Below are 13,117 nucleotides of genomic sequence, written 5' to 3'. Positions count from 1 at the left end.
GGAGTTTCTCATGGGGAAGGGGTGGAGAAAGAATTCACCATGACAATGATGTGCCCATGATTTTCCCTCCCATGTTAAACATCACCAGCTCTGACCAGATCCACGGGCTTTGCCATTTAAATGTCGTTGTGTTTTGAGAGGCAGCTCTAGAAATCTGATATATCAAAATTAAAACAAGTAACAACAGTTATGTGCCACAGGAAGACATTCTAGATTCTAGAAATCAACTTTTCTCCAGCCCTGGGAGTGCCATAAACCAGCATACATGAAAGAGCATAAAAACAATAGTTTTCCCATATTCTCTATATACACATATCTGTATTTTTTAATATTTTTATAAGAGTATGAAGTTACAAATGCTATATACAGTGAGAAATAAAACTATACATATAAGAAATATACAGATAAGAAATAAAACTATACAGATAAGAAATGATACAAGGTAGCTGACAATATTTATTAAGCACTCATGTGCCAGAAATTATTCTAAGAATTTTACATCCATGGGACCACAGTCCACTACACTTACCACTACTACCTTTAATTTATATACACACTAACTGACCCAGAGTAACAAAGTAACTTACCCATCATCACTCTGTAGCAGAGCCAAGATTTAAAGACATACATCCTCTTTATTTATGCAGGGAATTAATCCGTTCAGTATTCAATCAACCAGCACTTTGCAGGGTCCTCATCATACTCTGATGATGAGGATACTATTGTTATCCTCATTTGCAAACAAGGAAACTGAGGTTTAGAGAATTGAAATCAGATGCCAAAAAGTCAATGTCAGTGGGGGAGTCAGGCATTGAACTCATGTTCAATTTCAAAACTGTGTGTAGGACAGTATCTGGCACACAGTTAGTCCTCAATGACAATTTCTGTGCATTATGTATTCAAGTAATGCTAACAAAATACAAAACTGTGGCACTTGTCTAGGGTTCAGAGAGGACACCTTTAATGATTAAATGGTTTTATGTAATTTGATGAATGAAGAAAGTGAAGGTTTTTTTTTTTTATTCCTAATGTCTATGACACACAAAAAGCAGCATATTAGAATGTAAGAACTCAGCCTCTGTGCTTTCTCCATCGTCCCCTTAAAAATATATCAAAACAGGGGTCCCTGTTCAGGTTGTCCCTCTTCCTCTGCCCCACCCCTCTGCTCGTGCACTCTCTTTCTCTCTCAAATGAAAAGATAAAAATCTTTTTGAAAAATAAAAAATAAAAAAAATTTAAAGGGGGGCTTCGGTGGCTCAGTCAGTTTAAGCATCTGCCTCTGGCTCAGCTCATGATCCCAGGACCCTGGGATATGGCCCAGTTAGGCTTCCAGCTCAGTGGGGAGTCTGCTTTTCCCTCCCTGCCTCCTTGCTGTGCTCTCTCCCTCTCTTTCAAACAAATAGATAAAAATCTTTCTAAAAAATTAAAAAGTTAATATATATCAAAACACTGACCACATTTTTACTATTTATGACATTGTATTTTTTATTCTTTGATGGTAATATTTTTAGAATACATAAAGAAAAGGGATAAAAACTATTCACACAGGAATGGATTTCTTAAAAACATTGCATGGCTTAAAACATCTGTGTTAGGATAAGAACACTTATAACCTTGTGCAAATTTACACATGATATGATATGCAAATTAGACTTAAAATACACCAATTTATTTATGAAATTATACGAATACTATGCCAAGAATAAGGACCAAGCAAATAAACCATCTCTTTAATGCCTCTGGTTCAGGGGTCAGTAACCTTTTCCTGTAAAAGTCAAGAAAGTAAGTATTTTAGCATTTTCAGGCCTTTTCTGGTCTCTGTCACATATTCCTCTGTTTTCGTTTTTCTTTAAACCCTTTTTAAAAAGCAAACACTATCTGTATCTCACAGGCTTTTCAAAAATGGGCCCCATGACCCAGTGATCATAATTTGCTGATCTGGAACGTCAGAAAATTATTCATAAATATAAAAGTCAAACATGTTTTGTGTAGGCAAATTTTAAAGAAAGAACCACTAATGTGGTAATGAAGACCAATTACAAATGATGTCCAGTAGACATTCCAGTGGGATGAAACTGTAAAAAATATGTGTAAACTTCTGCCTAGAAAGATGTTTCTGAGTGCAGAAGCTGGGGACAGAAATGAATATTAAATAATAAGGGAACACTTAAATAAACTATAGGACACTGATACGTCAGAAAAATTTTTTACCCATTACTAAAGAAATTGATATAAAAATATGTACTATCCCTCTGGATACGTTCCAAAATATACTATTTGGAGCAAGTCGATTACCAAAACTGTATGGAAACTGAAATGCTCTTTTTTTTAAATTAAATAGAAATAGAAAAACCAAAAAAGTTAAAAAAAAAAAAAAGAAGGAAGTATTTATTTGTTAACTGTAGATTGTGGGTAAAATTTATTTTATAAAAAAATCCCACGGTCTCAGGATTAAACCCCACAGGGGGCTCCCTGCTCAGTGGGGAGACTGCTTCTCCCTCTCTTCCCCGCTCGTGCTCTCTCTCACTATCTCTCTCTCTCTCAAATAAATAAATAAAATTTTATAAATAATTAATGGGTTTTTCTAAAAACATATCTACTTTTTCTGACTACAAAGGTAATATAAGCTCATTTTATAAAATGTCAGAAAAACATACAAAAGCAACTTATAATACTACCACTCAGAGATAATTATCTTTGCTTATATCTCATTCCATGTATTTGCTTGTATCTCGTGCCATATTTTTATATATAAAAATTTGTCTTCCTCTCTTTCACTTCTTCTAAAACGAATGTTTTTCTATATTAAATATTCTTCCAAATCATCGAGTTAAATTGTTATATTTGTGTAAATACAATTCTATAATAAAACAACGATACAATTATGAGATTGCTATTGATTTTTTTTACACTGTAAATATTGAATAAAAATTTATGGGCATCTGTCTTCTTACAGAATAATTTCTATAATTACTGCACAAAATAAATAATATAATTATATTTGGGAGTCTTGATATGTGACATCTAATTACTATTTTAAAAGGTTATAACCATTTCTAATCACACCAGCCAGGTTATCACAGTGACCACTCCCCACATTGTCAAATCACCAGGTGTTCGTTTGCTCTGGTCACTCACTGCCAGTTTCCCAAGGAAGAATAACTCAGGTTTGGATTTAGTTACAATAGCCAGAGTGTGATGCAATCAGAGGCAGAAAGAAGGAAATCAGAGACAAGAAAAATCAGTAAGAATCTTACCCACAGCTATTTTCTTCAGAGATTTCCAGAGCACTTCAGAGAATTTATCATAAAGTTATGATTAGAAAGTGACATGTATTCTTTTAAAAAGTTTAATATGTGAATTTTTAAGTATTCTTTATATGATTTCTTCAACACTTTTGTGGTAAGTGTCTTCCCAATTTCTAACACCGTCAATTTATTTCAACAACAACAGAAAGAAGGAAATTAAGGTTTATAAGCACTCTTCCCCGCCACAGCAGAGCACAAAGACAGAACACAAACAGAATTTTAAGGAGGCAGAGGCATTAAAGGTTTGCAATTAACTGGATTCTGCAGGTGTAGATCTGTAAATAGTTACACTTTTTGTTTTTATGCCACAGTTCAAAGAATTCACAACAGTGCTGCGTATATGCAAACCAATTTCCGTTGTGATGCCCTTTTTATATAATGCCCGTAATTTCACATTTCCCACTGCGAGATTACAAAGCGTGATTACAGTTTGTCCAGATGCAGCGACCCAGTCATCAGGATTGCTTCTATATCTGAATAACTTTCAGTTGCCCCGGATCTCATGAATAGCAAATGCAGAATCAAGTCAAAAGCCTGAAATATGAATGCAACTTGAATTGTGAAGCCAGATATCTGATTGTGTCCTGAATGCTGTATCGAGTTTATAATAACTCAAAATAATTTCATGCACTGCCTATATTTATTCACTGTGAAAAGATCGCATCAAACTGAACCTGAATGCTTTTTCAAGATAAGGAGAACAACATAGAAATGATCTGATGTAGTTGTTACACCCTGGAACTGAGAAAAGATCGCTTCACAAATTTTTCTCCAGACATGTGAGCTACTCTTTGAATCAATGCATCTTGAAATCTGGTCATTTGATTTTGGATATTTACATGTGACCTAGTTCATTTAAGAACATATGTATGAAATGTATTTTTCTACAAACGTGTGTTTTTTAGGGCACCATGTATTAGAATTCTTGGCAATTTTTTCTCCTAATTTTTAATAGAACTAATCAAGATAACACGCTCATTAGTGAGACACAACATCCTTGTTCACAATATAGTAAATGTTAGACCATCCCTGCTGGTCCTCCTTTCTCTATAAAACTACAGCTTATTCATTATACTGTCATGATGTTTTATAACACCACCTGATCAAAATTAGCAGTGATTGTGCTGGTTATAAAAATATTAGATATCTAGCCTTCCCTTATTAACTGTCAAGGAAATTAAACATTATACACACATACATGAAATTCTACCACAGGTTCTTGGGAAATAAAATTATTGCTATTTAGTTATTTCTCGCATTCAGTGACTGGTCAGTTACATTTTGAGAAGAAATAGATTTTGTGAGGAAACACACACCTTCTATGACATCTGAAACTCCACAGCATTCCCTGTCTGTGTCTGCATGCCTACTCAATGTGTGTTTTTTGCTCAGTGTGGGAGAGATGTTTGTGAATGGGCCAAGAAATATGCAAACTCAGTAGTCAGAAATAAACCTTGGTAGATTAAAGCATTTGCAAGACTGTATCCAAAGTGCTCTGAAGTTTCTCTAAAAGGCAACAGCACTGAGAAGAATTTAAAAACTAGATCCGTATAAAAAAGGAAGCCGAGATAAAAATTACACTGTCTAAGAGATACAGTTGCTACAATTTTCCCTCTGCTGACAAATCCTTGGTTTGGCTTCAAGAAAGTACAGGCGTTGGGAATAGGGGTGACTGTCTGGGATCTGACATTCTGAAGCGTTCCCCTAGGTTATGAACCAGTATTTTCAGAAAATACTCTCCCCTCCCCCCTTTCTTTCTTCTAAGTGCTTCCTGTTACCGCTTTCCCCTGGTTCTCAGTCAGACCATTTTTCTGGAGGCTCCAGAAGCAGGAGTGGAAGAATCCATAGCTGGAAAGAACTCTACAAATACCCAACACCAGCTCTTTTGAGGAATGACGTACTTTAACGTAGGTTAAGTTATGTTGCAATAACAAACTTCTTCAACTCTCAGTGGTTGAACACACAAGCAAGATTTATATCTCCCTAACGCTACACGTTTACCATGGACTTGGACAGGGGGGAGGGGAGTTACTACTCACTGTGGTCACTCAGGGGCCCGGAGTGACGGGGCCCGGGGGAAACGGGAGCTCCTACACCAGAGCTCACGCTCACATTTCACTGGCCAGAGGAAGCTGTGTCCACTCATCACATTAAAAGGGGCAGGGAAATAAAATGCTGCCAAATACCAGAAGGCAGGAACCAGAAGATCTGTAAGTAATCCTACTGGTCACCACAAATGGAAATGCAGAAATCCTGATTTGTGTGGCTTTTTTCCCCTTCCTTCCCCTCTCCTCTCCTTTCTCTATCTTTCTCTCCCCTCTTCCCTCTCTCAACGAAGTATGGGGGCCTGAATATAGTAGCATAACCTCCTCAACCTTAAAAACTCCTCAGAATGCCCTATCCTCCAGAACATACACTCCAAAAGGTTCTATTACAATTGTCCGTCCACAAAAGGTGATCAAAATGCAAAAGATGGGGCGCCTGGGTGGCTCAGTTGGTTAAGCATCTGCCTTTGACTCAGGTCATGAACCCAGAGTCTGGGAATCAAGCCCCCATGCTAAGCAGGGAGTCTGTTTCTCCCACTCTCTCTGCCCCTCACCCCTACTCACATGTGCATGGGTGCCCTTTCTCTCTCTCACTCTCTCAAATAAATAAAATCTTTTTAACAAGTACAAAAGACTTACAATCTTGCAATCTTCCAACCTTCATTAAGCCTTAGTCACCATAAAAAGGCTAGAATATTACTCAGTAGCTTTGACTTTTAAAACAGAAGGTGGTATGATCATAAAGCGAAGGTTATTTCACATGGGCTAGATGTTTGAAACACCACAAGCAAACTGTCAGAATCATTTCATTCCTGACCACGTGAGAATTTTGTGACTTGTAATTCCCCATACCTTTCTAAAAATATTAATCTCAAATTGTTTTCAGATGGCACTGATCAAATTTTTTTTTTAAGTAATGACTAGAGGAGAAAATTTGTAATGAAACACATAAAACACCCTCACTTTGCTGCATGATTCAAGACGAGACATGTTCATTCAGACTGATAAACTGATAGTTTATCCTGTTTCTCCAGATACCTAACTCACTTCAGCACAAAAGTGTATGAACTGGGATTCTCATCAGTGTTTATAAGTATGGCTCAACACAGCCAGGATTCTGCTTTTGAATGATAGGACCACATAGAGCTGAAATTACCTCCCTCAGTAATGAACTGGCCATAAGTCCCCATTTCTATCTCCTCCTTCAACCTACTTTAAGAGGTTCTGTCTCAAGTGAGGCAATGCCAGTTAAAAATTTTCATCTCATCTCTTACAGAGAACTTAGATGTGGTTAGCTGCCCTTCTCATTAGACATCACATTAAAAAAAAAAAAAAATGACACCAAATAGCCTACTATGCATATTGAGGTACTTTTGTTCTTCAAACTCCATTAAGTTCTTATAAACCTCAATTAAGTAAAAGAACAGCTAATTACAACAGTCTGTTTTCAACAGGCTTAGAACTTTGTAAGGAAGAAGATTCCAAGACCTTCTGCCTAACTACTTCTCTTGCCATGTGCCCAAGCTTCAGTATTTGATACTAGACAGTAAATTCATTTGTATTTATTTCAAGTAAATCAGACTAATCTTCCTGTGATTCATACTTCACATCATGAGGCCTCTGGGAGATTCTTTATTAGGAAAACATCCTCTATAGCTATAGAAAGTGTAGAGCAGGCAAGAACATAGCTCATATTCAAAAAGATTTAAGTTGAATCAAAACTTGTAAGTGAAATAGGAAAGGAGAAAAAAGAATCAAAGCCATTTATGACTTTCAGTATTTCATTTGAATGAATTTACAAATATTTATCTAATTTTAAGAGTAGATAAATCATCAATAATTTTATTAATAATGGAAAACATGTAATTAATGGAATGTAATGGAAAATGTAATTACAACTTAACATGGAAATATGTGTTTCAGAAAAATCCTTATAAATGCTTATAAAAGCAATCAACATGTGCTAAGGCAATCCCCAAAACAACAGGTAGTGCAAATTAAAAGAAATTGAACTTACTGTATTATATGATAAACTCTATCCCAGCCTTTTTTTTTTTTTTTAAGCGGGGGAGAGGATTAAATTACTGAGATCAAAGTTTTAAGTGGTCAAACAAACCAACTTGTCTCAAGTTAAAAAGTTAATCATTGTTTTGGACCACTTATGGATAAGTCCCTACTGCCTTCTTCATTTATTCATTCTAACACACTTATTGAACACCATATCCTCTATCCAGGAGCCACAGTAGAGATAAACTGAGAAATAATTGCAGTCAATCAGCTAAAACCTTGACTGCAAAGATTTGCTTTTCCAAGTATAATCCCAATCCCTCTCAGTCCACAGCAGCCTACCAGAGCACCATGAGTAGGACAGACAAGATCTGTGTCCTTAGCCCCAACTTACTACTAAGGTGGCAGGTGGTGGTGAGTTTGTTTCTGAAGTTAAAATGAAACCATTGATAGTGATCAATTATAGCTGTATTGTATTTCCCAACTTTAAATATTTGTTGGCTCTCTGAAAATCTAGATTGGTTGGCTCTCTGAAAAATGTCCATAGAAGAGAAAGTAACCAGATAATGTGAACATCTTTCATGGATGCCACTACAAACAATCCAGAATCAATCAGCCCGTATTTCATATACTTCCTGTGTTGTATTAAGTACCAAAATATAAGCATGATAAAAAACCAAAACAGAACAAAATAAAGCAAACAGACAAAAAAGCACATGGTCCCTGCATTCACAGAATTTAGGGTCTAGATGGAGAGAACTAAACCAATAATGACAAGACAGGAGAGATTGAGAAGTATAACAAATGAGGGGAAAGCCAAATGAGATGGGAGTCTGAGGGCAGAACAAACAGTCCGCACTGGAAATTGAAAAGAGGCACTGGAGAAGCTGGCCTTTGGACTTTGGCTTCAATAAAGACACAGAAACCAACGGGGTTATGAGTGAAGCCCTCAGTGGTGAGCCAACAGCTTGTGCAAACACCCAAGTCAAGAGGGAACAGAGCACATCTGGAGAAAAGGGACAGTTGTGGTTTGGGTGGATGAGGCAGGAACCGATGTCAGGCTGGGATTGGGGTCTGGAATTCCAAGGCAACGTGGAGGCTGCCCTTCAGGCAAAGAAAAAGAATCTGAAATAATCAGATCGGACTCATGGAAGGAGACAACGATAGTGACAGGAAAGAGTATCTTTTTTAAATTAAGGAGAGAAAATGGTAGGTAAGGATACTGGGGTTTTCTGAATAATTAAAAATGATACACAATGGTCTTTAAATTTATCACCAAATTATATATGAAGTGACTGCAAGATGAAATACAGTATCAATCAAACAAACACTGCAAATTTATGTCCCTTTTTCCCTTTCTTTTTTGGGGGTCAGATCACATCCCAATGCGATCTGGACACCAGTAGTTATGCATTATTTACTTTCATTGTTCACACGATGTGTCCATGATTTATGATTGACTGCATGGGCCCAGCTGTCCACGTCTATTAAGGAATTGATTATGACACTACTTAAGACTGATATTCTATCAAACTAACTCTCCAAAATAACTAATTTCTTTCATGCATCAATGTACTCTTGAACCACATGTACCAAAAATAAAACCAAAAAAATTGATACAGCCAGAGAGACACCATTTTGCCTAAGGAAATACACAGCAGAGTGTCTCAAAAAATTTCAAATACAGCTAAGCCCAAGAATATTTCCACTTAATTACTCAACAGAAAAATCCCAATGACTTACCAAATCATTTTAATTTTTATTCCAGAGAGATATTGATTTACCTGAGAGAAACTGCGTGCGGCCCGTATATCTCTCTCACTGCCGACAAATCAGCCTCAAGCTGGGGGTGCTTGTGCAGTTCCCCGTCATAGTTCACCTGGCGAAAAGGGATGGTTCAGAAATGACTTGGGGGTGAAGAGAATCAAAAGAATCAAATACAAACTGTCTCTTGAGCAGGTCCCGCTGCAGATTCTGCCATGGACATCGTCTGTGTCATCTTCATAGAAAAATACAGAGAATACAGCAGTATATTCACTAAAGATGGTAGGTTCGCTTATATCCTATGTCTTGTATAATTTATTATGTTCGAAAAGTAAAATCAGAGGGGTGCCTGGGTAGCTACAGTCGGGTAGCCATCTGCCTTCGGCTCAGGTCATGATCCCAGATCCCAGGATCGAGTCCCGCCTAGGGCTTCCTGCTCAGCAGGGAGCCTGCTTCTCCCACCACTTCTGCTGCTTCCCTTGCTTGTGCTTTCTCACTCTGTCAAATAAATAAATTAAAATCTTAAAAAAAAAAAATTAGACTACTTTGATGTGAGAAAAAGGCAAATGTTAAAGAGACTAAAGTAAGGGGCTGGCAGATAACCTAAAAACTTCTAGACAGAGTATATGTCCTGGGGGGGAAAAAAAATTTACTTCCCCTCTGCAAATATTAGCTGTGTAAACAAAAATCAAAACTAGAAGAGCTTTTTTGTATGATTAAAGTTTAAAGTGCAACACTGGTTAGAGAATTGTTAGGAAAAGTATACCACGGCTAGAAAGGCACTCTTGGAGAGAAGCAGCCTACTTTTATTTATATGTCCATATCTCTACTGTCTTGCTTATGCTTGAATAATTACTGACTCCAAAAAAGTAAATTGACTTACATTCTTTTTTTTTTTTTAAAGATTTTATTTACTTATTTGACAGACAGAGATCACAAGTAGGCAGAGAGGCAGGCAGGGAGAGAGGGAGGGAAGCAGGCTCCCTGCTGAGCAGAGAGCCTGATGCGGGGCTCGATCCCAGGACCCTGGGACCATGACCTGAGCCGAAAGCAGAGGCTTTAACCCACTGAGCCACCCAGGTGCCCCAACTGACTTACATTCTTTTACACAATTACAATTTTGTCTTTAAAGTACGACTTTAGGGGCTCCTGGATCACTCAGTCAGTTAAGCATCCAATTGTTGATTTCAGCTCAGGTCGTGAGATCAAGCCCGGTGTAGGGCTCCATGCTGTGTGTAGCGTCTGCTAAAGATTCTCTCTCTCTCCCTCTGCTCCCCCCACCTTGCGTGCAAGCGTATGCACATGTTCTCTAACAACAGACACCCAAAAAATCACCACTTTAATCTACTACCTTCCCATTACGCAAGTTACAAAACATGTTTGATTTAAAAAGTTTACAGAACCAGAACAAGATGCTTTATTCAGCCATATCCTAAAATCAATAGCACAGTTTGAAATTTCAACACTATCCTGGAAAAATAGTGAATTCTTTTATAAATATGCATATGTGGCTATGCCATTTTCATATACATAAATTATGATTATTTCTTCATCACTATTTTCCAAGAAACACTTTACATCAGTGAAAGAGGAAGAGAAAAAGAATATAAATATTGAGGATGCTCAGTAATTAGGGACCATCAATTTTTATAAAGGTTAATCATGTTCTACTTAAAACTAACCACCCATGCTTTCTTTAGAAGCGTCATCATTTCGAAACACTGACAGAGCCCAACTTGCTTAAGAAATGTAAAAGTCAAAAGCATAATACAATGCCATCTGCAAAATCTCTGCAACCAAGTAAGATAAATTCAATGTAAGTGAGCGACGACAGTCAAAGAATCGCCAAAGTAACCTTAATTTCTGAATATGCGTACAAGTAAGAAATAGAAATGATGCATATTTCCAAGTCAGTTACAGAACGACCACGGAGGTCTCTCAGATCACAAGCACGGGAATCATCTAGGACACAGATGGCTACTGAAGACTCTGAGAGCAGAGAGCTAGGAGGTCTGATGTACTAACCTGTCCTCCATAATAAAATTCTTCAGAATCATTATCACCTTCAGAATCTTCTTCCACTGTACTGTTTTGTCTTGACTCCTTAAAATAAGAGAAGAAGAAAGTTTTAGTAGTCAAACCATCTTGCCTTCTTTTGAAAAAGAAAGTCGCAAATGGCCATAATAGAGATGACTTGTGCTTCTCACCTGGATTTTATATAAAAAACATTCTTGGTACCGTACAAACCAAAAACAAAACGTTTTTTTTTGTTGTTGTTTTAAGAGACAGTTTTGTCAGTACATTAAGCTCTAGGTACATCTTTTTTAAAAGTTCTATTTCATCGATTTTGTGTTGTACAATTTACCATTTGATATGTATATAAAAAACCATGTATAATCAACTACAACTTTGGCTTTGTTGTGCTAGAACTTCTGACAAGTCCATACAGATTCAACTTTTTTATTAATAAGTTCCACAGCACTATTTATCCTTGACTGTCCTCATTTCCACTGCCAACTCTACACAATGGTATGAAATAAAAGGCACTCTAACTCCCGTAATGAAAAAATCAAATTACGAAAATAAATATGAATTACATTATGAAGAGAATTTCCGCATATAGTAGTTATTTGCTTTAGATTTCAGATGTCAAAAGGATATTTAATTAAATATGCTTGAACTTGAAGTTTGAGTTTCTAATTAACTGAACCACAGCTGTGATGTGTCTAAAGTGCAAACAATGAAAACTCATCTAAAGCAACTAATGATGATCTTCCTATCCCTGGCTCTGTTAGAATAATTAGGAGAAAGGCAAATTTCATTAGACACAGGAATCTATTAATTCAACGTTTTGGAATCATTCCCAAATTTCTAGAACAAATTTCAACTTCTTAAGGAAAAAGAAAAACCTACAGAAAGGGAATTTGGGTTTTGGGTTTTAGCAGAAGTACTGCCAAATCTGTGGTTCTCACTGAGAATAAAGAAAGAGTAGAGGGAGTGAAGTAACACTAAGGGAAAGGGAGGGCTGTACTGGGTGCAGAGTGTTAAGAGCAAAGAATTGTTGGTCCTGTTACACTCATTTTGTTTGCTTAACATCCCAGTATTTATCGACTGATTCAAGCAAACATTTTAAAAGTAAGGAAAGGGGTATGAGTTTGTTGTTGTTTTAACACTGGTCCATAATAATGACTCTACATACCCATGTTCTTTGCTACCTTAGCTAAAGAGATCGTCCTTTACAAATGAAATTGTAAGGGTGCCATCGAAACAATGGATAGCCACATATAGTTGTTGGAACTATAAGTTACGTAAGTGCTCCTTGGTCACATGTATTTGACGAACATATGAAGAATAAGTAAAGCTTTGTATTTGATCTAGATTTAAATGAGACATTCTATTATTTTAAAGGGAGCATCCTTCTCTGAATTCTAGGTCACTACCCTCCCCACACATTAAGTCTCTCAGCCACAAGCTTGTGTTTCATCCACTAGATGAGATCTTAACCTCAAAAACAGTGATGAGGGGCGCCTGGGTGGCTCTGCGGGTTAAATAAAGCCTCTGCCTTAGGCTCAGGTCATTATTCCAGAGTCCTGGGATAGAGCCCCACATTGGGCTTTCTGCTCAGCAGGGAGCCTGCTTCCTCCTCTCTCTGACTGCCTCTCTGCCTACTTGCGATCTCTGTCAAATAAATAAATAAAATCTTTAAAAAAAAAACAGTGATGATATTAAATATTAACTATAAATACAAGGCAAATTTAAAATATGACTACTTTTTAAAATAAATATAAAACATGAAATGCAATATCCATACCTCTCCATTCTCCTTCTGTAATTTGGATTTTATGGATAAGCAACAGTTAGTGTCATTTGTCTTCCTTAATTCTGAAAGTTATAAAACATCATTTCAGTGTTCAGTATACTATTTACCGAACATTCATAAGTTTCAGTATAAAAACCACCCCTCAGATGATTCTCTCTTCACAAGAAAATTAA

General features: G+C 36.8%; 1 protein-coding gene across 6 annotated transcripts in view; it reads right to left on the bottom strand.

Moving 5' to 3' along the window:
* Nucleotides 1–13,117, bottom strand: part of PARP8 (poly(ADP-ribose) polymerase family member 8) — a 178,323-nt gene that overhangs the window by 63,707 nt on the left and 101,499 nt on the right. For 5 of the 6 annotated variants that reach the window (XM_045079542.1, XM_045079543.1, XM_004737907.2 and 2 more), the window contains 3 exons: nt 12,936–13,006; nt 11,150–11,227; nt 9,145–9,239 (listed from right to left, as the gene is read on the bottom strand). In XM_045079542.1, coding sequence (XP_044935477.1) covers nt 9,145–9,239; nt 11,150–11,227; nt 12,936–13,006 — 244 coding nt within the window. The remainder of the gene's footprint in view (nt 1–9,144; nt 9,240–11,149; nt 11,228–12,935; nt 13,007–13,117) is intronic. The other variant, XM_013051355.2, reaches the window with a different exon arrangement.

This window comes from Mustela putorius, unplaced genomic scaffold, assembly GCF_011764305.1.
Source record: "Mustela putorius furo isolate JIRA1106 unplaced genomic scaffold, ASM1176430v1.1 tig00000407_pilon_pilon_pilon, whole genome shotgun sequence".
NCBI lineage: Eukaryota > Metazoa > Chordata > Mammalia > Carnivora > Mustelidae > Mustela > Mustela putorius.
The sequence above is the reverse complement of the archived record's forward strand: the minus strand, read 5'-3'. Positions and strand labels throughout refer to the sequence as shown.